This window comes from Podarcis liolepis, assembly GCF_965112155.1.
Source record: "Podarcis liolepis genome assembly, chromosome: 16".
Classification (NCBI taxonomy): Eukaryota; Metazoa; Chordata; class Lepidosauria; order Squamata; family Lacertidae; genus Podarcis; species Podarcis liolepis.
The window spans coordinates 20,274,785-20,295,961 of record NC_139567.1 but is presented as its reverse complement, the minus strand read 5'-3'; the positions used below and the strand labels follow the sequence as shown (position 1 = coordinate 20,295,961).

General features: G+C 45.5%; 1 protein-coding gene across 1 annotated transcript in view; it reads left to right on the top strand.

The window, feature by feature from the left end:
- Positions 1 to 1,876: 1,876 nt before the first annotated feature.
- Positions 1,877 to 21,177, top strand: part of LOC310695944 (uncharacterized protein) — a 54,525-nt gene continuing 35,224 nt past the window's right edge. The window contains exons 1-12 of the mRNA XM_083480881.1: positions 1,877 to 2,562; positions 2,829 to 3,021; positions 4,550 to 4,677; positions 5,327 to 5,464; positions 7,357 to 7,577; positions 8,294 to 8,451; positions 9,030 to 9,257; positions 11,209 to 11,544; positions 16,150 to 16,548; positions 18,414 to 18,584; positions 20,001 to 20,158; positions 20,258 to 20,398. Of these exons, the coding sequence (XP_083337007.1) occupies positions 2,386 to 2,562; positions 2,829 to 3,021; positions 4,550 to 4,677; positions 5,327 to 5,464; positions 7,357 to 7,577; positions 8,294 to 8,451; positions 9,030 to 9,257; positions 11,209 to 11,544; positions 16,150 to 16,548; positions 18,414 to 18,584; positions 20,001 to 20,158; positions 20,258 to 20,398 (2,448 nt within the window). The 5' untranslated portion in view covers positions 1,877 to 2,385. The remainder of the gene's footprint in view (positions 2,563 to 2,828; positions 3,022 to 4,549; positions 4,678 to 5,326; positions 5,465 to 7,356; positions 7,578 to 8,293; positions 8,452 to 9,029; positions 9,258 to 11,208; positions 11,545 to 16,149; positions 16,549 to 18,413; positions 18,585 to 20,000; positions 20,159 to 20,257; positions 20,399 to 21,177) is intronic.

Below are 21,177 nucleotides of genomic sequence, written 5' to 3'. Positions count from 1 at the left end.
AACCGCTAGACGAAGAGAATCACAGAACGGATTCTTTTCGTCTTGCGAGGCACCACTGTATTGTCAACACAGAATGTCCTTCTGTTTCCTGTGATCGGTAAAACTGATATAAATGGATAGCAGCTTCCCTAATACGTAAATTCTGTTTAATCTTGCATCGCTGTCCTGTCTGTCGCGCGGAGGACGGAATCACAGTTAAAACTGCAAGTACCATTTTTGGAATCGAGATAATTTGGGCAGCCAACATGTTTGTCTTGTGTCTTTCCTTAGCAACAGCCTGTACAATACAAACCACGAGTTTGACTGGGGAGGTTTCCGCAGCCTAGCAGAAGAAGCTAAGTTGGCCTCTGGCTCCGACAACTTCCTGCTCTTCTTTTACCAGTTCCATTATCCCGGAACTTATGTCTTGAGGCTAAGTAGCAGCCAGCACAAAAGAATGGTTTGTTTCAGGTCCTGGCATGTTTGCTTACAAAGGAGTTTCCAGTGAGGTGCATTCATTAGTCTGATAAACATTTGCAATGGGTGGTGTGTCTCATCTGTGGGAGGCATGGGCCATTGGTTCAGCAGCTTAATCCTTGGTTTACATAACTTTTGGGCCACCTTTCAATATAAAACTCGTGGCACAAATCATAAAAGAAAACAGCAGAACTACAAAAGCAAATATCAGAGCACAGAAACAGCGGCCCATCAAACTAACAAAGTGTAGCCCAACTCTGCCATAAAACTAAAAAGGAGCTCTAGAACAGGCTGAAACACATGGGTAGATTTTTAGAAGGATCTGCTTGGCACCAAAACAATAGGATGAGCACTAGGGAAACTTCCTGAGGGGCTACAACCAAAAAGGTCATTTCTGCCATCATCACCCTTCTAATGGCCTCGGTCTAGTATACCTGAAGGAGCGTCTCCACCCCCATCGTTCGGCCCAGACACTGAGGTCCAGCGCCAAGGGCCTTCTGGCGGTTCCCTTGCTACGAGAAGCGAAGTTACAGGGAACCAGGCAGAGGGCCTTCTCGGTAGTGGCACCCACCCTGTGGAATGCCCTCCCACCAGATGTCAAAGAACAAAACAACTACCAGACTTTTAGAAGACATCTGAAGGCAGCCCTGTTTAGGGAAGCTTTTAATATTTAACAGACTATTGTATTTTAATATTCTGTTGAAAGCCGCCCAGAGTGGCTGGGGAAACCCAGCTAGATGGGCGGGGTATAAATAATAAAATTATTATTTATTATTATTTACATCAGATGAGGGACGCGGGTGGCGCTGTGGGTTAAACCACAGAGCCTAGGACTTGCTGATCAGAAGGTCGGCGGTTTGAATCCCCGTGACGGGGTAAGCTCCCGTTGCTCAGTCCCTGCTCCTGCCAACCTAGCAGTTCGAAAGCACGTCAAAGTGCAAGTAGATAAATAGGTACCACTCTGGTGGGAAGGTAAACGGCGTTTCCATGCACTGCTTTGGTTTGCCAGAAGCGGCTTAGTCATGCTGGCCACATGACCCGGAAGCTGTACACCGGCTCCCTCGGCCAATAAAGTGAGATGAGTGCCTCAACCCCACATGACTGGGGCTAATGGTCAGGGGTCCCTTTACCTTTACCTTTATGTAAGAAGTGCGTTGAAGTGGGGGTCCAGCTATGGAACTGGTCATCTCATCTTAGGACCAAACAAGATGTGGTGTTAAATACATCTTTGCATTTATTGTGCAGCGTCTTGGCCGTTTGTTTGTTTGTTTGTTTGTTTCGTTTTAAGAGGAAATTATATCATGCCCAATAATTACTGGAATCCCAGCAGGTGTGGAAGGGAGAAATTAACCCCTTCTCTCCCCTGCTGAGGTCCTGAAGAAAATAATTCCTTTAAAACCGGTAACTGAATTGGGAAGAAATCCGCCAGTTTGAACTGCCCCTCCCCTCCATACAAAATAAATTCCAGCGGGGGGGGGAGTATTTTCCTCAGCATCCTAGCAGGGAGGCAAGGTGAAGTTTCCACTCCAGACTTGGTGGGATCTGAAATAATTATCGCACAGACCTAGTTTATTAAGTTTCCATTTAATAATTCCCCCCCAAAAAACTCTTCCTGGTAAATGCAAGTATGTGGGGGGGGGGACGACAGGATTTATATGATGTTTAAAAATCAAAACCTCTTAGAGGTTTACATTAAAATTACCCATGATAAATCAGATATCAAAGCAAGCTAGCTGAAAAAAATTCACAATGAAATCAGCGGTCTTGAAGCTAAATGTTACAAAACACAATTACATGATGTATACATCTCATCTGGTCCTTACAGACTCCCCTTTCTGCGTTTGTGGCTATGTGTGAATCTTCCTCCTTTCTGCCTCTGACCTGGGTTCCCTGTCTCTGTCTGTTCCTTTCCCGAAGTATGTCAGAGTCATGCCGTATGGTGGGCAGTGTTACGACGAGGGTCCCTTCTTCCCAACGACTCCCAGACACATGGTGCAAGTGGGGGTTGCCAGGATCCCAGACCTCATTCTGAAACCTGACTGGCGAGCAATTATTGGGATTATATTCGGAGTCGTCTTTCTCCTCATTGTTTGCCTGCTACTGATTGTGAGTAAATGAAAGACAAGGGGAGGCAGCTACCCCCTAATTTTGTGCATTTGTAGGCCTTATTCACACATTACACTGACCACAGGAGCAAGCTGTCTCTACACATGTACAAGTCTTTGTGAGAAAGAGTGAACACTTGCTGATTTGTACAGCACAGTTATTGTATACACAGGTACACAGATTGTACACTTGTTGAATGTAATGTGTGAACGGGAATGTGGAAATGTCCCTGCTTCCTGTAAGTACTTTTCTCATGAATTTTTCAGACTTTTTGCCAAACCTTTGGCCTGTCCAGGAAAGGAAGCCCTTCCCCACGGTTCCGAAGGTTACAGCTGAAATATAATATAGACAAATATTCCTCCAAAGAATCCACAGTCCTTAGCCTCAGAAAATATCACCCTGGAATGCAGCAAGCAGGCGGTTTGGAGAAGAACTTCAGCCACATGGAGAAAAGAGAAGGTATGAATTATCTTTTACAGTATATGATACAGACACTGCACATAAATAAGGAACCAAATCGTGTTTGATGGGTGCATCCATGGAGGACTGCTTCTTCATGAGAGGTAGCATAAAATCCTTTCCTTACTGCCAACTAACCTTTGGATTAATTTAGATTTGGGGTCTGTGGGACTCTGGCCCTCCAGATGCACTACAGAGCCCATCATCCCTTACTATTGACCGTGGTGGTTGGAGCCGATGGGAGTTGGAGTCCTCCAGCAACAATTAGAGGGTCACAGGTTACTTACCCTGCCTTGATAAATATTGGTTTGCACTCGGAGGGGAGGGATATTGTGTTAAGGCATGGAGGATGCTGTTGCAAATGCTACCCCAGAATCCGTGTGATTTTCTTCTTCGCATAATACAGAATGAACTTCAACTTGTGGTGCCTTCCAGATGTTGCTGGACTACAACCTCCATCATGCTGGCTAATTGAATGATAAGAGTTGTTGCTCAACATCAGATGGGCCACAGGATCATCCCTGTCACAGGGGATCTGCTGAGCTCATATCAGTGTGATCAATTGACTAGGTTGTTGTTGTTGTTGTTGTTGTTGTTGTTGTTGTTGTTGTTGTTAAGAAACAAGGGGTACCTACATTCAAATCCCACTACAGTCAAGAATGGCTTCAGTGTTTGTTTTGTTTTGTTTTGTTCAAAAAATTTTATTAGTTTTCCAAATTTATAACAAACATAAAAGAAAAACATTACCTTACAATAAAAAAAGAAAAAAGACAAACATTTATCCTAACTGTTAAAATCCCAATTTTGTTATCATTGTTAGATGACTTCCTCAAATCCCCCTAGCTAAGTTTCTATATAACTCATTGTAGCAGTTTTCCAGTACTACTTTCAAATGAGATTAACTTAATCAATTAACATCTTTCTTTCTTTTCATATTGTCTTCTATCCATAATGTTATACAATTTAACATATTTAACTCCTAGGCCACTTTGGTATTTACAGGTTGTTCTAGTTATATTATCATAGAATATTTAACTACCGGTAAATAGTCCTTAAATTTCTTCCATTCTTCTTGATACTCCTCCTCTTTCTGTTCGCGGATTCTTCCAGTCAGGTCGGCCACCTCCAAAAAGTCCATCATCTTCATCTGCCATTCCTCCACTGTTGGTATTTCTTGTAGTCTCCAGTTTTTAGCTAACAAAATTCTCAGTGTTTTGTTTTTAACACAAGTCACTATGCTTCGGCCTCAGTTTTCTGTCTGTAGAATGGGAATACAGTAGTACTCTACCTTACAGCCCAGTCTAACAATGCTTACCAGTGGATGGAACTTATCCAAGCAAGTATGTTAGCAATAATGAGTATATATTATGAATGTATTGAGCAGGATATTGTTGCTGTGCTCCTCTACTCTCCTTAACACACACACCACCTTCACATTCCTCTGTTATTATTACTGTAGCCATGATTATTATTATTGCTATTGCTGTTTGTGCTAATATTGCAGTACTCATTTTACCTTTCTTCCTAGGCAAGTGTGAAATATGGGACACGGAAGAACAAATAGATCTGGACTCATTCAATACCAACGCCTTCTTTGAAATCCTGGTCGCGCAGTCTCTGGCAGTTACAGCCAAACTGAGCCAGTTTAAGGAAGAGGTGCCTAGTGGTTGTTTCCTCTGTTTGGATTTTCACCAGCTCTGCTGGTTTTAGAAGTCATTGTCGGGGGTTGGCATCGTGGAAGCAGGAGGGTGGCTCTGCAAGGAGGGAAGCAAGAACAGGCAGTGTGTGAAGAGCTCAGCCTTCACCTGAGGGACTTAGAAGAGCAACATCTTCTAAGCGACATCTGGTGTTGCATGTTTATAACACATTCAAAATGCTGGGTTTTTGTTTTTTTTACTAGTGTAGCTGTGTTCCAGGAGTATTAAAGTTCTAGCACCTTTTAGAAATCCCTTCTTTGGGGTCTAAGGAGCCAAAGGGTCCTTCCCTTATTTTAGCACAGGAATAAGGTAACAACATATTCAGATGTTGATGGACTCCAACTCCCATTAGCCCCACACTGCATATTCTATAGGAGTTGTAGTCTCTCAACATCTGGAGGGCCCCTGGTTTAGCATAGCACCTGAGCCATTTTTAAGAGTACTGTTCCCTCTTCCTCAGTTCTTCCTGCTTTAGACTATTTCTAATAGATTGCTATAACAATTGCATATGTCTTATAGTTGCATGCACAGAGAGAATATGGGAGCATAAAATGGGAGCCAAGCCCAGCACAACCTGCTCATTTTGCGTGCTTCCTTTCCCTTTGCAGCTGAAAATCTTGTACCATAAACTTCTGGATGAAGCAGCCATGCTCAGAGATCTTTGGCTGGCCAAGCTGTGCATCCCTGACAGAGCTGATCCTTGTGATGATGTACTGATGGGGAACTATGTCAAAGCAAAACAGCAGGTAGAAGACTGAATAAATCAAATACCTCTCCAGATAATCAGTTATTTCTGATTAAAGCAGGGGTGGCTGATCTTTCTGGGATCAAGGGCTGCATTGACTTGTGGTCAGGAAACATTTTGTGGGGTTTCTGGGGGGTTGCAAAAAAAAAATTGTCATCACCCACAGAAGTTATTAGCAATTTACTTTATTTTTTTAAGCATGCTCTTTGGGCCCCTCCAGACTGGTGATTTTCAACATGCCATTGATGCAACTGTAGTATGTTGCTGCTGGATTTATAATGGTAGGTACAAAGGTAAAGGACCCCTGGATGGTTAAGTCCAGTCAAAGACGACTATGGGGTTGCGGCGCTCATCTCACTTTCAGGCTGAGGTAGCCGGCTTTTGTCCACAGACAGCTTTCCATGTCATGTGGCCAGCATGACTTAAACCGCTTCTGGCGCAATGGAAGACTGCAACAGAAGCCAGAGTGCACAGAAACGTCATTTACTTTCCCACCATAGCAGTACATATTTATGTACTTACACTGGTGTGTTTTCGAACTGCTAGGTTGGCTGGAGCTGGGACAGAGCAATGGGAGCTCACTCTGTCATGGGGATTTGAACTGCCAATCTTCTGATCGGCAAGCCCAAGAGGCTCAGTGGTTTAGACCACAGCGCCACCTCTTTTTAATGGACCATCCATATATCACTCCACTTTATTCATTACTTTGTGATACTTCCCCAGTATTACCACATTATTGCTGTCTGGAGGCCTGTTCTTGTGCAATAACCCACCAGTAATACACTACAGTTGCATCAGCTTAAGTGGGACAGCAATAACAGAGCAAAGAACCTCATCAGGACCTAGGGAGGGTGGCAGCAACTACTGGAAAAGGCTGAGCTTGAATCAGAAGGGAAGGATACAGGTGAGGTGAGATGGGACGTCTTCATCTGGTCCCAAACTTCTTGACCAGCTCCTGAACTCTTGATTCCTACAGCCATGTTTGCTACTGAACCTATACTGAACAAAGCTGTCTGTCTTACAAGTAAGAGCCTCTGCCATCATGCTATGCAGGACAGTGTGAAACAAAAAGAACCAATTTTGTGGATGATGGAATCCATACCATGAGGGAGAAATTATCTGGTTTCATTTTAATGGGAACCTACGAAATTTGTGCTTCCCAAACCTACTTGCAAACTGAAATGCAGGTATACTTCAAAACACTTTGTCCTCTAGAGTTTGTGATGCAGCCCCCCCCCCACAAAAAGTTTACAAAAAAGCACATACATTATAGTAGGGAAATTTGCTTGCTGAAATGCGTGAATCAGGAGAAATGCATACAAAATATAGCCCTGCTTTCATCTGAATTTTTGTTTAAAGAAAAAAGAAAAACACACAAACACATGAGATGGAAGGAAGAGATAACCCCAACCAGAGAAGAATGGCAAATCAAGTTGATGGACTATGCTGAAATGGCAAAACTAAGTGGGAAGCTCAGGAATCAAGAAGACAAGAAATTTTAAAAAGAATTGGAAATGTTTATAATGTATATGAAAAATCATTGTAAACAGGTCAAAACACCAGCAGGATTTTAAACACACTTGTAATGTAACAGAACATATAGATAATTCAGGAAGATGAAAAACTGGAGAAGTACTGATATGCAGTTGAAAATAGAATCAATAGGACCCATGGAAGAGATGCGGGAAAGTCAGGAGATTCAGAGTAATCTCAGTAATTCGATTGGGAATTGTTTTAGTTGTATGTTTATATTTTGGAAAATCAAATAAAAATCTGTTTCAAAAAAAGAAAAGAAAAAATGGGGTAAACTGAAGCCTGGAGAAACTGGAAGAAACTGAAATTGCCTGGTTTGGCCATCCCAATTGTGAATGTGTGGATTTAATGTTTCATTAGGCGGAGGAGGAGATTCTGCTCCGAAAACACCTGGCCACAGAATATGAAGAAAGCGTGAGCAGGCAGCTCCACTTACTGAGCCAGGACATGAAACGACGTGAGGAGCACTGGGTGGCATTTAATTCTGCTCTGCGGGAAGCCATAAGGTTGACAGAGGCCCTGGCGGAGGCTCTGTCTTCTGAGGAAGGTCAAGTCTCAGGCTCTAAATCAGCCCATCACAGGTAAGGGCCATTCTTTGCGACATGTCAAAGCTTCAGTGAAATTATGACCTGGCTGTGCATTAAGACTTTATTTCAGTGTGTACTTAATGCGATCTGAGGCAGGGATGTTGAATCCTCAGGCCTGCCCCTCCCAGGACCCCCCCCCCACTCCTGGCCTCACATCTCATGGGCCCTGCTTCACACCCTCCTTGAGTGTTTTTGACTGGCTGGGATGCACCCTTGAACCCTGATAATAAATTTGCAGATTTATTTCAATCTCTTGTTGTTGTTTAGTCGTGTCCGACTCTTCGTGACCCCATGGACCAGAGCACGCCAGGCACTCCTGTCTTCCACTGCCTCCCACAGTTTGGTCAAACTCATGCTGGTAGCTTCGAGAACACTGTCCAACCATCTTGTCCTCTGTCATCCCCTTCTCCTTGTGCCCTCAATCTTTCCCAACATCAGGGTCTTCCCTTCTTATGAGGTAGCCAAAGTATTGGAGCCTCAGTTTCACGATCAGTCCTTCCAGTGAGCACTCAGGGCTGATTTCCTTAAGAATGGATCGGTTTGGTCTTCTTACAGTCCATGGGACTCTCAGGAGTCTCCTCCAGCACCGTAATTCAAAAGCATCAATTCTTCAGCGATCAGCCTTCTTTATGGTCCAGCTCTCACTTCCATAGTTGATACCCTAAGACCATTTTATTTCTGCTTTTTGCTTCTTATCATGGTGGCTTCAGGTTATTAAGCCTCACCGATGCTGCAAGCAACCAGGTGTCCAGCAGTGTCATACAGGAGACTCGTAGGCTCATGGCATGGGGCATCCTGGGAGAAGGAACGGGAGCTCACCTTGTTAACAGAGAGAGAACCAGGCTACTCACCAAGGCGCAGCTTGTAGGTAAAGGTAACTCGTAGCTTCCCAGAGGGGTTTTTCTTCATTGTGCACATCTGCACAATATGTATGCATGATTGAAATTTGTTTAATTGTGATGGCTCCCCCCCCCCTCCACACGCACACAAAAACGATTCATGGGAAGAGGTGTTCTGTGCAGGTAGAGAATTTGTTGTCAGATATCCCAGCCCAATGATGGGGAACTTGTGGCTATCCATCTGTGGACTCCAACTCAACCAGCCCAAGCCAGCATGGCCAGTGGTCAGGAATGGTGGGAGTTGGAGTCCAACAAAATCCAGAGGGTTACCCATCCCTTGGATCAGGCACCCCCAAACTCAGTCCTTCAGCTGTTTTGGGACTACAACTCCCATCATCCCTAGCTAACAGGACCAGTGGTCAGGGATGATGGGGACTGTAGTCCGGAAAACAGCTGGAGGGCCACGTTTGGGGATGCCTGCCTAGGATGAGCTACAGTTCCCAGGAATGCCTGAGGGGCAGCCTCATCTCTTAAGCAAGTATCCTTTGCAGAAAGTTACTCAGCTGCACCATTGAGTCTGTGTGTATCTTTCCATTGCTCTTCCCAGGATCAGATGGCTCTGTGAAGGCACATGATGTCCTGCACCAGGATGCTACCACTGGACTGATAATGCCCAGCCATGGTGCAGTCATGCTGCTGGCCAATCAGTCCATGGAGCCTGTATCTGCCCACCACTTCCTGCACCCCGACACAGGAAGATTGCTCCCTATAGCTGGAAATGTTGGCTTCGACCCAGTCAACTCTATGCTGATCCCTGTGGTTGATTTAGCACCTGGTAAGAGCCATGGTTGTTCTATAACTCCATTAATCAGCCCTATATGGAGGTGCTAGCTTGGTGTACTGTTGTTGAACCATCATCACATTGGAACCTGTAACCAATCATGAACTGGTGGTTGCCAAACCCATTCAGCTAGAGCTGCCATATGTAGAGGAAGACCACTGGACCATCTGCTCTGACTGACACCATTTCCCCAAAGATTTAGACGGGGATCTTTGCACTCCACTACCCAAGGTCTCCAGGGACGCGGGTGGCGCTGTGGGTTAAACCACAGAGCCTAGGACTTGCCAATCAGAATGTCGGCAGTTCGAATCCCTGCGACGAGGTGAGCTCCCGTTGCTCAGTCCCTGCTCCTGCCAACCTAGCAGTTCAAAAGCAAGTCAAAGTGCAAGTAGATAAATAGGTACCGCTCTGGCGGGAAGGTAAACAGTGTTTCCATGCGCTGCTCTGATTCGCCAGAAGCGGTTTAGTCATGCTGGCCAAATGACCCGGAAGCTGTACGCTGGCTCCTTCAGCCAATAAAGTGAGATGAGCACCACAACCCCAGAGTCGTCCACGACTGGACCTAATGGTCAGGGGTCCCTTTACCTTTACCCAAAGTCTCCAGCTGGGGGCACAGAGTCCAGGGACATCAAGCCACATACCTACCAGCATCAGCCTGAGATCTAGGAAGCAAAGTCAGCTCAAACAAAGGGTATGTTGCAGCAATGGCAGGTCAGGCAAAGCAGAGAGTAAGTTCAGATCAGCAATGGCAGGCAAAGCAGAGGTCAGCATCCACATGTAGCTGCTTGGGAAGGTTCCACCCATTTTTGCCTCTGACTCCACCCACCAATGGCACGTGGCCCCCTAAAAGGTTGCCCAGAGGGAAATGAGATATGTTACCCAGTCTAGACTGTGGGAATGTTAAGGATTGTAGGAAAGGATATATTGAATAAATATTATCCTTCCTTGTCTCGCATTAGTGAGTGATGTAGCAGAGCAAATTCTCCTTAATATAGCTGGAAGCTAATTTGCAGATTTGTTTCAATCTCTTAAAGGTAAAGGTAAAGGGACCCCTGACCATTAGGTCCAGTCGTGGCTGACTCTGGGGTTGCGGCGCTCATCTTGCTTTATTGGCCGAGGGAGCCGGTGTACAGCTTCCGGGTCATGTGGCCAGCATGACTAAGCCGCTTCTGGTGAACCAGAGCAGCACACGGAAACGCCGTTTACCCTCCCGCAAGAGTAGTACCTATTTATCTACTTGCACTTTGACGTGCTTTTGAACTGCTAGGTTGGCAGGAGCAGAGACTGAGCAACGGGAGCTCACCCCGTCGCAGGTATTCAAACTGCCGACCTCCTGATCGGCAAGTCCTAGGCTCTGTGGTTTAACCCACAGCGCCACCCACATCCCCTTCTCTTAGTTATGATTATTTCCTGATGTCCCCTTTTATCCCTCCTAACAGAATAAAGACACGAAAGTCTTTCTGAGTAAAGTAACAAAAAGTTTACTCACATTTCAGTTCACATTATAATCCCTGAAAGGCAGACTTTTCTTAGTAGTTACATAAGAAACATTGAGTTCATCTCATATGGAGACTGAACTCATGTGCTGCTGGCTGAGAGCCAGCAGACAGCAAAATTACATTAAGACAACAAAATGGCTGCCGGAGAGCAGCATGGCAGCAAAAGATAGAACAAGACAACATTGGAACAAGACAACTTCAAGACTAGACTGCGACTGAGAAAATGGCTGCGTGACTCGGTTCTTTTATGGAGTCAGCCAGGGCCACGCCCATCTCCCAGGTCACATGCAGGGGGAGGATGCTCCACACCAGTGGAACAGAAAGCTACACTGACTGGATGCCCCCCTGGCTGTGCCCACTCTAGGGAAATAAGGAATGTCGCATTTGACTGCATCAATGGATTATATCCCACATAGACTGTAACCACCTTTGGTTTCTCTGCTTAGGGGAGATTCGTCACTCGGAAGTTCCCATCTTGCCCTATGTCCCGTATCCCGTGTGTCTCCACTCTGGCCTACCAGTGAAGACTCACCTGCCAGTCCTACAGCCTGAGAAAGTGTTTAAATTGGGAGGCCTCATGCAAGACCCAGCGACGGGGATCGAGGTGCCAATACTTGCCATTACCATTCACCCCCAAACTGGTCAGAAGCTGTCTTTGGGTGGGACATACCTGAATCCTCTAACAGGAACGGTGATGCCTCTTGAATTGGGGGGGCCTATGAGGTTCCCGGAAGGAGGGAGGATTGTTCCAATCCTTGGAGTCAGTTTGGATAATAATACGGGTAAGTGTTGTGTTCTGTTCTCTTGGTTTCATCTACCTGGCTTGCTTCTGGAAGAAAGAGAAACAGCGGGGAGGATAGGTCAATGGCAGGACACCTGCTTGGCATGCAGAAGGTCACCAGTTCCATTCCCAGCATCTCCAGGTAGGCCTGGGAGAGACGCCTGCCTGAAACCCCCTGGGGAGCCACTGCCAGGCAGTGTAGACCATACTGAGTCAGATGGATCAATGGTCTTGATGCAGTTTGAGGAAACATCCTATGCCTTAAAGGATGGATCTTAGGTCAGTGGGAGAGCATCTGCCTTCCATGTCGAAGATCACAGATTTGATCCGCAGTATTTCCATCTAGGGGTGGGAATGTCCCGCCGGGAAACTAGGAGACCCACTGCCAGTCAGAATAGGCATCATTAGGCTAGATGGACAAACAGTCTGACTCAGTATAAGGCAGGTTCATCTGTAAGATTGGGATGTCTCTGCAGTGCAGGCAGAAGGTCACTATGCTGGGCTATGTCTCAACCACAGATGGTCATCTGGCAACCAGCAGGCAAGACCCAGCTCCCCAAAATCCTTATCCAGCCCCTAGTAGTTTTTCCTGCATTGTCCTTGTACCAACCTTCAGGTTTATCCTACTGGCAAGGTACCGTTCACTGGAACATAGGAAGCCATCTTATACCAAGTCAAGTCCATCTAGTGCCCTACTGTCTTCACTGCCTGGCAGTAGCTCTCCTGAGTTTCAGGTAGGGAGTCCTTCTCAGGTCATTTGGGCTTGAACTCAGGATCTTCTGCAGGCAAATCAGATGCTTTGCTTCTGAGCTACAGCACCATAAAACACCGGTCCTGAAAGACCTACATTGGCTCCCACTACATTTCCGAGCACAATTCAAAGTGTTGGTGCTGACCTTTAAAGCCCTAAACAGCCTCAGCCCAGTATACTTGAAGGAGCAACTCCTCCCCCATCATTCAGCCAGGACACTGAGGTCCTCCTTTGAGGGTATTCTGCTGGTTCCTTCACCACGAGAAGTGAGGTTACAGGGAACCAGGCAGAGGGCCTTCTCAATAGTGGCGCCCTCCCTGTGGAACACCAAACTGGGAGGGGTGGCTAACACCCCAGAGGACAGGATCACACTTCAAAACGACCTTGACAGATTAGAAAACTGGGCAAAAGCAAACAAGATGAATTTTAACAGGGAGAAATGTAAAGTATTGCACTTGGGCAAAAAAAATGAGAGGCACAAATACAAGATGGGTGACACCTGGCTTGAGAGCAGTACATGTGAAAAGGATCTAGGAGTCTTGGTTGACCACAAACTTGACATGAGCCAACAGTGTGACGCGGCAGCTAAAAAAGCCAATGCAATTCTGGGCTGCATCAATAGGAGCATAGCATCTAGATCAAGGGAAGTAATAGTGCCACTGTATTCTGCTCTGGTCAGACCTCACCTGGAGTACTGTGTCCAGTTCTGGGCACCACAATTCAAGAAGGACATTGACAAACTGGAACGTGTCCAGAGGTGGGCAACCAAAATGGTCAAAGGCCTGGAAACGATGCCTTATGAGGAACGGCTAAGGGAGCTGGGCATGTTTAGCCTGGAGAAGAGGAGGTTAAGGGGTGATATGATAGCCATGTTCAAATATATAAAAGGATGTCACATAGAGGAGGGAGAAAGGTTGTTTTCTGCTGCTCCAGACAAGCGTACACGGAGCAATGGATCCAAACTACAAGAAAGAAGATTCCACCTAAACATTAGGAAGAACTTCCTGACAGTAAGAGCTGTTCGACAGTGGAATTTGCTGCCAAGGAGTGTGGTGGAGTCTCCTTCTTTGGAGGTCTTTAAGCAGAGGCTTGACAACCATATGTCAGGAGTGCTCTGATGGTGTTTCCTGCTTGGCAGGGGGTTGGACTCGATGGCCCTTGTGGTCTCTTCCAACTCTATGATTCTATGATTCTATGAACACCCTCCCTTTGGATGTCAAGGAAATAAACAACTATCTGACTTTTAGAAGACATCTGAAGGCAGCCCTCTATCAGGAAGTTTTAAATGTTTGATGTTTAGTATGTTCTGATATATGCTGTGAGCTGCCCAGAGTGGCTGGGGAAACCCAGCCAGATGGGTGGGGTATAAATAATGAATTATTATTATTATTATTATTATTATTATTATTATTATTATTATATTATTATTATTATTATTATTATTATTATTATTATTTCCCCTTCTGCTTCCTCTTCTGTCTGTGGTCAGGCCAAGACATTTTGCTGCCTGAGGCAAAGGTCAAGATAGCACCTTCCCCAATGCCATGTAGAGAAACCAAGTAGACAGGCATCAGTGGTTGAAGGTCACATGACAGCATCCTCCACAACACTTGAAAGCATCATGGTACCTTAGTGGGCATGTAGCAAGCTATGAGGCACACATAACTCTGCCCTCCTACATTTTGATGCTACCCCCAGCATCTGCCACCTGAGGTAGCTGGTTGTTTTATGGTAGGGCAAGCCCTGCCTGTGTGTTGGAGATGGTGGGTGGGCCATTAGCCCTTCAAGATGCTGGATATTAATGACTCCATCAAACGCCTTGGTTTCTACCACTGCCATCTTGATGTTGAATGATAAGCCACAGGTGATGGGCATGTAGAACTTAATAGGTGACACTCTCCAAATCAAAAAGTCTCTGAGAGAAACCGTTGATTTAGAAGTATTATTTCAGAAGCTAAAAAAGAAAATCAATAACCACCCCAGCCTTTTCGTGAAGATATTCTAGAAAGAGTGAGAGAGATGAAATTAAAACTACGATTGATTACTCTTAAGAGGTGCTGCCTTCATTAATTGAACAGCTGAGGCAAATTTTACTTTCTTGGAAGTAGTTCAGTTGATCGATTAATGTAATAAACAGTGCATTAAAACGGGTCTGTTAGAGTCTTCCAGCTCAGCTTAGTAAGCATTTTTCACTCTGTTCAGTTTTGTATCAGTGATGTTAGAAAATGAGATGAACAGATTCCTCATTTTCCTCCAGTCTCTGTCAACTCCATGGTAATGACAGGATGAAGACACCCAGAAATTAGGGAGAGGGCAGACGGAGGGCCTCCTAAGCTCCAGCTCCAACTCAGTTTATCCTAACTTCTTTGTCTAAACTAGGCTCCAGGCTCAAAGAGTTTTTTCCTCCCAGTTAGTATATGATCCACTTTGTGTCTCCCGCTTGTATTAGTAAATAGAGCTGGTCTTTCTCCTTGACCAACCGATGTGAGGTGCTAAAATTAGGCCATGATTCTTCATTCCCTCAACTTCGGGTAACTTTTTCTGGTTCAGACAAAAAAGGCAGAAAGAAACTGTGGGTGCTAGAAATGAGATTTATTCCAGGCCTGACATGTTTGAAACAAATCCTTCCTTGGGCCACTATAAATACACAAACCGCATACAAAGCAAATGGGATATCGAGTGCATAAGATAATAATTCAGTTCTGTGGTTGGTTGATCCTGGCTCAGAAGCAAGAGTGAAGCATCACTCCAAGGCTTACCCATTTCCTGATTTGTCTCAGTTCTGCTCCATGGGCATCCAAATATTCTTTTCTGTGACTGAGGAGAAGCCTCACGAACCTGAACCTGCCTAATCTGTATTTTCTCAAACAATATGTGATTCAAAACACAGCCATCCTTTGAAATACTCACTTCTCATAATTTGGCATTGCAATTCTTCAGCCAAGTAATTTGTACAAAAATGCAGATACTAGGGCTAAAGTGAACATATGTAAGTGAAAATAGTACAGTGGTACCTCGGGTTAAGTACTTAATTTGTTCTGGAGGTCCGTACTTAACCTGAAACTGTTCTTAACCTGAAGCACGACTTTAGCTAATGGGGCCTCCTGCTGCCGCCGCGCCGCCAACCACAATTTCTGTTCTCATCTTGAAGCAAAGTTCTTAACCTGAAGCACTATTTCTGGGTTAGCGGAGTCTGTAACCTGAAGCGTATGTAACCTGAAGTGTATGTAACCCAAGGTACCACTGTACACAAAAATGCATAAGGTTAGGGGAAATGGCTTTGCAAAAATGGGTATATTAGAATCAAGATTGTAAGGCAGAGCAACTTTCATGAGGAATTTTCTGGAAAGAAAAAAATCACAAATTGATGTGGAAATGTTGAACTTCCACATCACATTTAACTTCCTGTTCCCCTCCCCTTCCTTCCTTCCTTCCTTCCTTCCTTCCTTCCTTCCTTCCTTCCTTCCTTTCCAACTGTTTAAACCAATACATGAACCAAGAAACCTATACATTGACCACTAATAATGAAACTTATGTTGTAGATATTTTTCCACGTTTACTATGTTATTTTTGTGATATACAAATGACATGAGAAAACTTGGTATACTTGTTTGTATAACATTATTCTTGTTTATAAAACCCAATAAAAATAAAAACTGCATTTCCTGTGACAAATCTTGTTTACTGTGTAAGGGAGTTGAATTGAAAACTAGTTGTGTGGTAAATATCAGGCCTTTGAGTGAAAGGCCCTATTCAAATAAAGCATTGAAATGGACAATGGACATGAACCTTATGTGGGAAGGTGAATATCCAGATTAACTCTTTTTTCTTTCTTTGCTCGTCTCTTAAATGCAGGAGACCTCATTCCAGTGGGAGGCCTTGATGGGCCCTCAGAGAACCTCCTCCTTATAGGGGATTCCTTTAAGGAGCCACTGAGTGGGAGGGTTGCCCGTGTCCAAGGCATTTGCCTTCAGCAAGACAAGATGGCCGCTCACGCAGGGGGCTATCAGGCGGTATTGGATGCCAACCTCCTTGTAGCTCAGATCCACGTGGCTCAATCACTAAGAGAGTATAAGGACGCCATTTGTGAGGATCTGTGCTCTGCTGGAGATAGGCAGAAAGCCCTCAAAGCCGCAGAAGAAGACATGAAAAGAGTACTCTCCAAGGTGCTGGATTATTTGTTGTACCAGCTAAGAACCTTAGAGAAGCAACGGGGCCACGCGTCAGTTCTCAAGAGCACTGGCGGCAAGCTGGGTAGGTGCTCTGAATTACAACTGTGTTGTTCTACATCCTTCTGTAGAAATGAATCCCTGCCAGTTACTGTTCCGTACAAATCAGTCTGTATTTGAAGTTCCACAGGTGTTAAGTTGTGGGTGAACATATCAGACGACACAGCGATTCTTCAAACAGCTCTTGTTTATTCAGAGGCCAGAACAGAACTGAACTGAAGTGCTCAGTCAGCCTGCTTATATAGAGCTCCAGTACAACGTAACTGTAGCAACTTTCTAAAACTATCCAATCACTGAACGTCACTTTCGATCCTTCATTTGCATAACTATCTACAGTATCCCCTGCTGGCCCAGGGTGAGAACTTCAGTACATAACAACAGGTGCAGCCTTTGCTCAAAGTAATCCTGTGGGGCAGTGGTTTTCAACCCTGGGGTGCCTTGAATGATGGTCAGGGGATGCTGTGGGCAACACTGGCCTCTGTCCTTCTTTCTTCCCCTCCCTTGTCTGATGCCCTTTCTTGTCTCTGCCTCCCAAAAGCTTGCACAGTTGTTTGCAGCAGCCCTTGCTACAAACTCCCCAGATGGATGGTGTCACTGGGAGGCACCTCTCTTTGGGGTGGGGTGGGGGGCAGCTCAGGTAACAGGACAGTAGCAGTGGCTGCCCGGAGGACTCCCAAGGAGACAGGAGAAGAGAGGAGGCTGAAGGAACCCTCCACAAGGGAGGGTGTTCAAAAAAGGGTGAGAGCCTGCCAGCTCTGCAGGCAAGGGGTAACACAACTAGGCTCCTGTGCCCCACAGGGGTGCCGCAGAAAGAATGTAGTTGGTCAAGGGAGCCGTGGACCCCAAAAGTTTGAAAACCTCTGCTGTGGGGGATGTGGTGCAATGTGAGTTGTATCTACACACTGCGCAACATGCTAATAGTTGGCCCACTGAAATTAGCAGACATAGCTAACTTCCACTGGGTTTACTGCAAGTGCAATCCTTTGTCTATGTATGGAACACAATAAAATGCAACATGGTGCAGTGATTAGAGTATTGGGTTAAGGATGGAAAAATCTGTCCATTTGGGTTTCTTAATTTTAGAGTCAGTTTTCCAGACATCAGCATCAATTTGTGGTTTTTTTTCCTCTAAACATACACATCTTTGCAAGCAATTTTCCATAAGAACATGCATTTTTGTATGCTCTTTCCCTGAATATACACAGTACAATAACACATTCTTGGGTCAGGAAGCTGCATTGCAAAATGTGGAGGTGGGCAAATTTGGAAGAAAAGTTTCAATTTGCACATTGTTTTGGGAAGGGTAGATTAGGTAAGTTTGCAAGAAAATATGTACCGAAAGAAATTTCACTCCTCAGGCTCAAATCCCTGCTCAGTTGAGAACCTCACTGGATGACCATGTACTAATAACTCTCTCTGAGCCTTGCCAACCTCACATGAGAGCCAGTGTGGTGTAGTGGTTAAGAGCGGTGGAGTCGTAATCTGGTGAACCAGGTTCGATTCTCCACTCCTCCACATGCAGCTGCTGGGTGACCTTGGGCTAGTCACACTTCTCTGAAGTCTCTTAGCCTCACTCACCTCACAGAGTGTTTGTTGTGGGGGAGGAAGGGAAAGGAGAATGTTAGCCGCTTTGAGACTCCTTAGGGTAGTGATAAAGCGGCATATCCAAACTCTTCTCTTCTAAAAGGATGAGGAGGAAGAAAAGAAACATGCACACTGCCCCTTTAAGGAGTTGTAAAATAAACGGGTAACAGAGAAATAAGCAACATACAAGTTCTCCTTCTTTCCATATACATACACTCAAATTCACCTATTGTCATGATGATGGGCATTTGCTAATACAGTATTCATACTGACTTGGCTATCCTTTCGCTGTCTCAACCAAATTAGGGATGATCAAATATCCCAGCACAGAACTCTGGATCCCTGCCGTCTTTGGGATGAAAATCCCAGATCCAGGAGGTTCTGATTTGATGGTGCCCATCCTTGGAGTTGAATGTGACTGGAAGACAGGGCAGCCAATGCCGTTGGCTGGGACCATGGAAGATGCAGATGGGAAAGGTGAGGGCTAACACTTTGGACTGGAAGCTCCCCGCAGCAGGAAGGAAAGTGAGCAGGTGACGCACAGTCAGCTACAGGGAGGTGGTGTCATGCTTAGCAGCAGTACAAGAAGACGATCTCTGATTTGTTGCTCCTAATGCTGTATTATTTTATTGTGTTCTTGGATAGCTGAAAGTTGGGGGCAGTGCTTGATTTTTCAGAGGATGGGTGCCATGGTGTTACTGTTAGCATAGGTAAAGGTAAAGGGACCCCTGACTATTAGGTCCAGTCGTGACCGACTCTGGGGTTGCGGCGCTCATCTCGCTTTATTGGCCGAGGGAGCTGGCATACAGCTTCCGGGTCATGTGGCCAGCATGACTAAGCCACTTCTGGCGAACCAGAGCAGCACACAGAAATGCTGTTTACCTTCCCGCAGGAGCGGTACCTATTTATCTACTTGCACTTTGACATGTTTTTGAACTGCTAGGTTGGCAGGAGCAGGGACCGAGCAATGGGAGCTCACCCCGTTGCAGGGATTCGAACTGCTGACCTTCTGATTGGCAAGTCCTAGGCTCGGTGGTTTAACCCACAGCGCCACCCGTGTCCCTTACTGTTAGCATACAAAGCCATTTAACAGATTGGGACCAGTTTACTTAAGGGATTTCCTTACCCCACTTCATTCTGTGGAGCCGCCACTATTACAAGTGCTGCATAAAATTTGTTCCACTCTTGCAAGAAATCAATCTTTTAGTGTGGCGACACCTACACTTTGGGCCTCTCCCTCTTTCATAATACTAGAACTCAGGGCCATTCAATGAAGGTGAATATGGGAAGATTCAGGACAGACAAAAGGAAATGCTTTTTTTCATGCATTGTAGCGGTAGACTATGGAATCCCACAAGATATACCCATGGCCACCAAACTGGAAGGCTTTAAAAGAGGATTCAACAAATGCATGGCAGATACAGCTGTCAGTGACTACTAGCCCCAATGGGTATGTTCACCCTCCACTGCTTGAGACAGGATGCTGGGAATCCCAAGTTGAATTTGGGTCCTATTTGCAGGCTTTCCAGAAGCTTCCGGGAAGGATAGGATGCTGAGTTTAGATGGGTCTTTGGCCTGATGAAGCAGGACTCTTATGTTCTTCTGTTAAGTAGGAAATATATATGCAGTTGTCTAGTGGGGAATGTGGAATGAGTGGAGACTGTGGCCCCATAATGAAGCCCTTTGTGGTTCAAATCATGGTCTAGAATGAATGGGGTAGAATCCAGAAACATTAAGGATGTAGCAGCCCCCTGCAAAAAGCAACAACACAAAAAATACGCTTCTCACAATGGTTTGGGTTTAATCATGCTTCAGAGTTTTCTGACTTCATGCTCATAAAAAGTCACATTAATACCCACTTAGGCTTGATGGTTTGGCTCTGACTCCTTGCAGGTCTTGTTCCACTCGCTGTTGGCTTCAGAACTGTGGATCCCATAACAGGCGAGACTGGTCCAGTCATTGGGGCTCAAATTAACCCTTGGACAAATGCTGTCATTCCTGTGGTCCAGTCCCTGGGAAACTTACCAAGAGGAAATCCAGACCCGGAACTGGTAACTCCCATTCCAAGTTATTATTATTTTTAAGAGGAGGGGGAAGGGGGTTTGTTATTTGTCAAACTCCTTTCTGATGGGAAGTCTTTGTTTTTACAGCTGGCTGCTTTGGAGAAGGAAATAAATGCCAAGCAAGCATACTGGCACTGCCAGCGGGCAAAAGAAGAGGAGCTCTTTAAAGAGCTGGATTTTATATGTCTGGATGTCTTGGATGCAGCCAAGGAGGGGAAAATGAAAAAGGTGCACGTTGGCTTTACCTGCAACACCTGCTGTGAAATTAGAAGAGTTCCCTGGCCCTCTGCCCTGTATGCATGCTGGGCTTATTCCCCTGGGCTGGGGTAGCAGTACTTCAACAGACCGTCATGTCCTTGTTAAAGACAGATTCTCCCCACCTATAGCTAGGAAGCTGCCTTAGAGCAACTCAGGCCACTAATCCATCAAGCTCAGCCTTATTGTCATGGACTAGTTGGACACAGAGGAATGTAGGAAGGAACGAGCTGGGAAATCCCCAAGGGAGGAAGGCTCAGGGCCCAGGGAGTAGCGGTGGGACAACGATGAGTGGTCGGAGGGAGAAGACTGGGAAGAGCAAGTATCGGAAACTAAAGGGGTAACAGGGTTTAGTGAGCAGGGAGAGTCTGTGATAGAGCGAAGTTCAGAATCAGAGGAAGAAGCTGAAGCAGGAGAGTAGAGAGGCCAAGGGGCAGAGATGAGTAAGGCTGGGGAAGAGTCACAGATATCTCCCTCTCCTGCTGCGACAAGCTCCCCCCCCCCTTGTCTTCCAGAACTAGAAGAGGCATGAAAAGGGCACAGGAGAGATTAGTGACTCACAGTCACAGTCTCCGATTGCTTGGGGAAAACCCTGGACATGAGGGAACTTAGGCTTTTGTGGGTGTTAGAGCAACCAAGAGTACCTCTTCAACTAAAGATCCCAGGCCTTAAGATTCTGCATAAAGGGCTGAATGAAACACGAATATAGGAAACCACCTTATACTGAGTCCAATAACGGTTACATCCAGTCC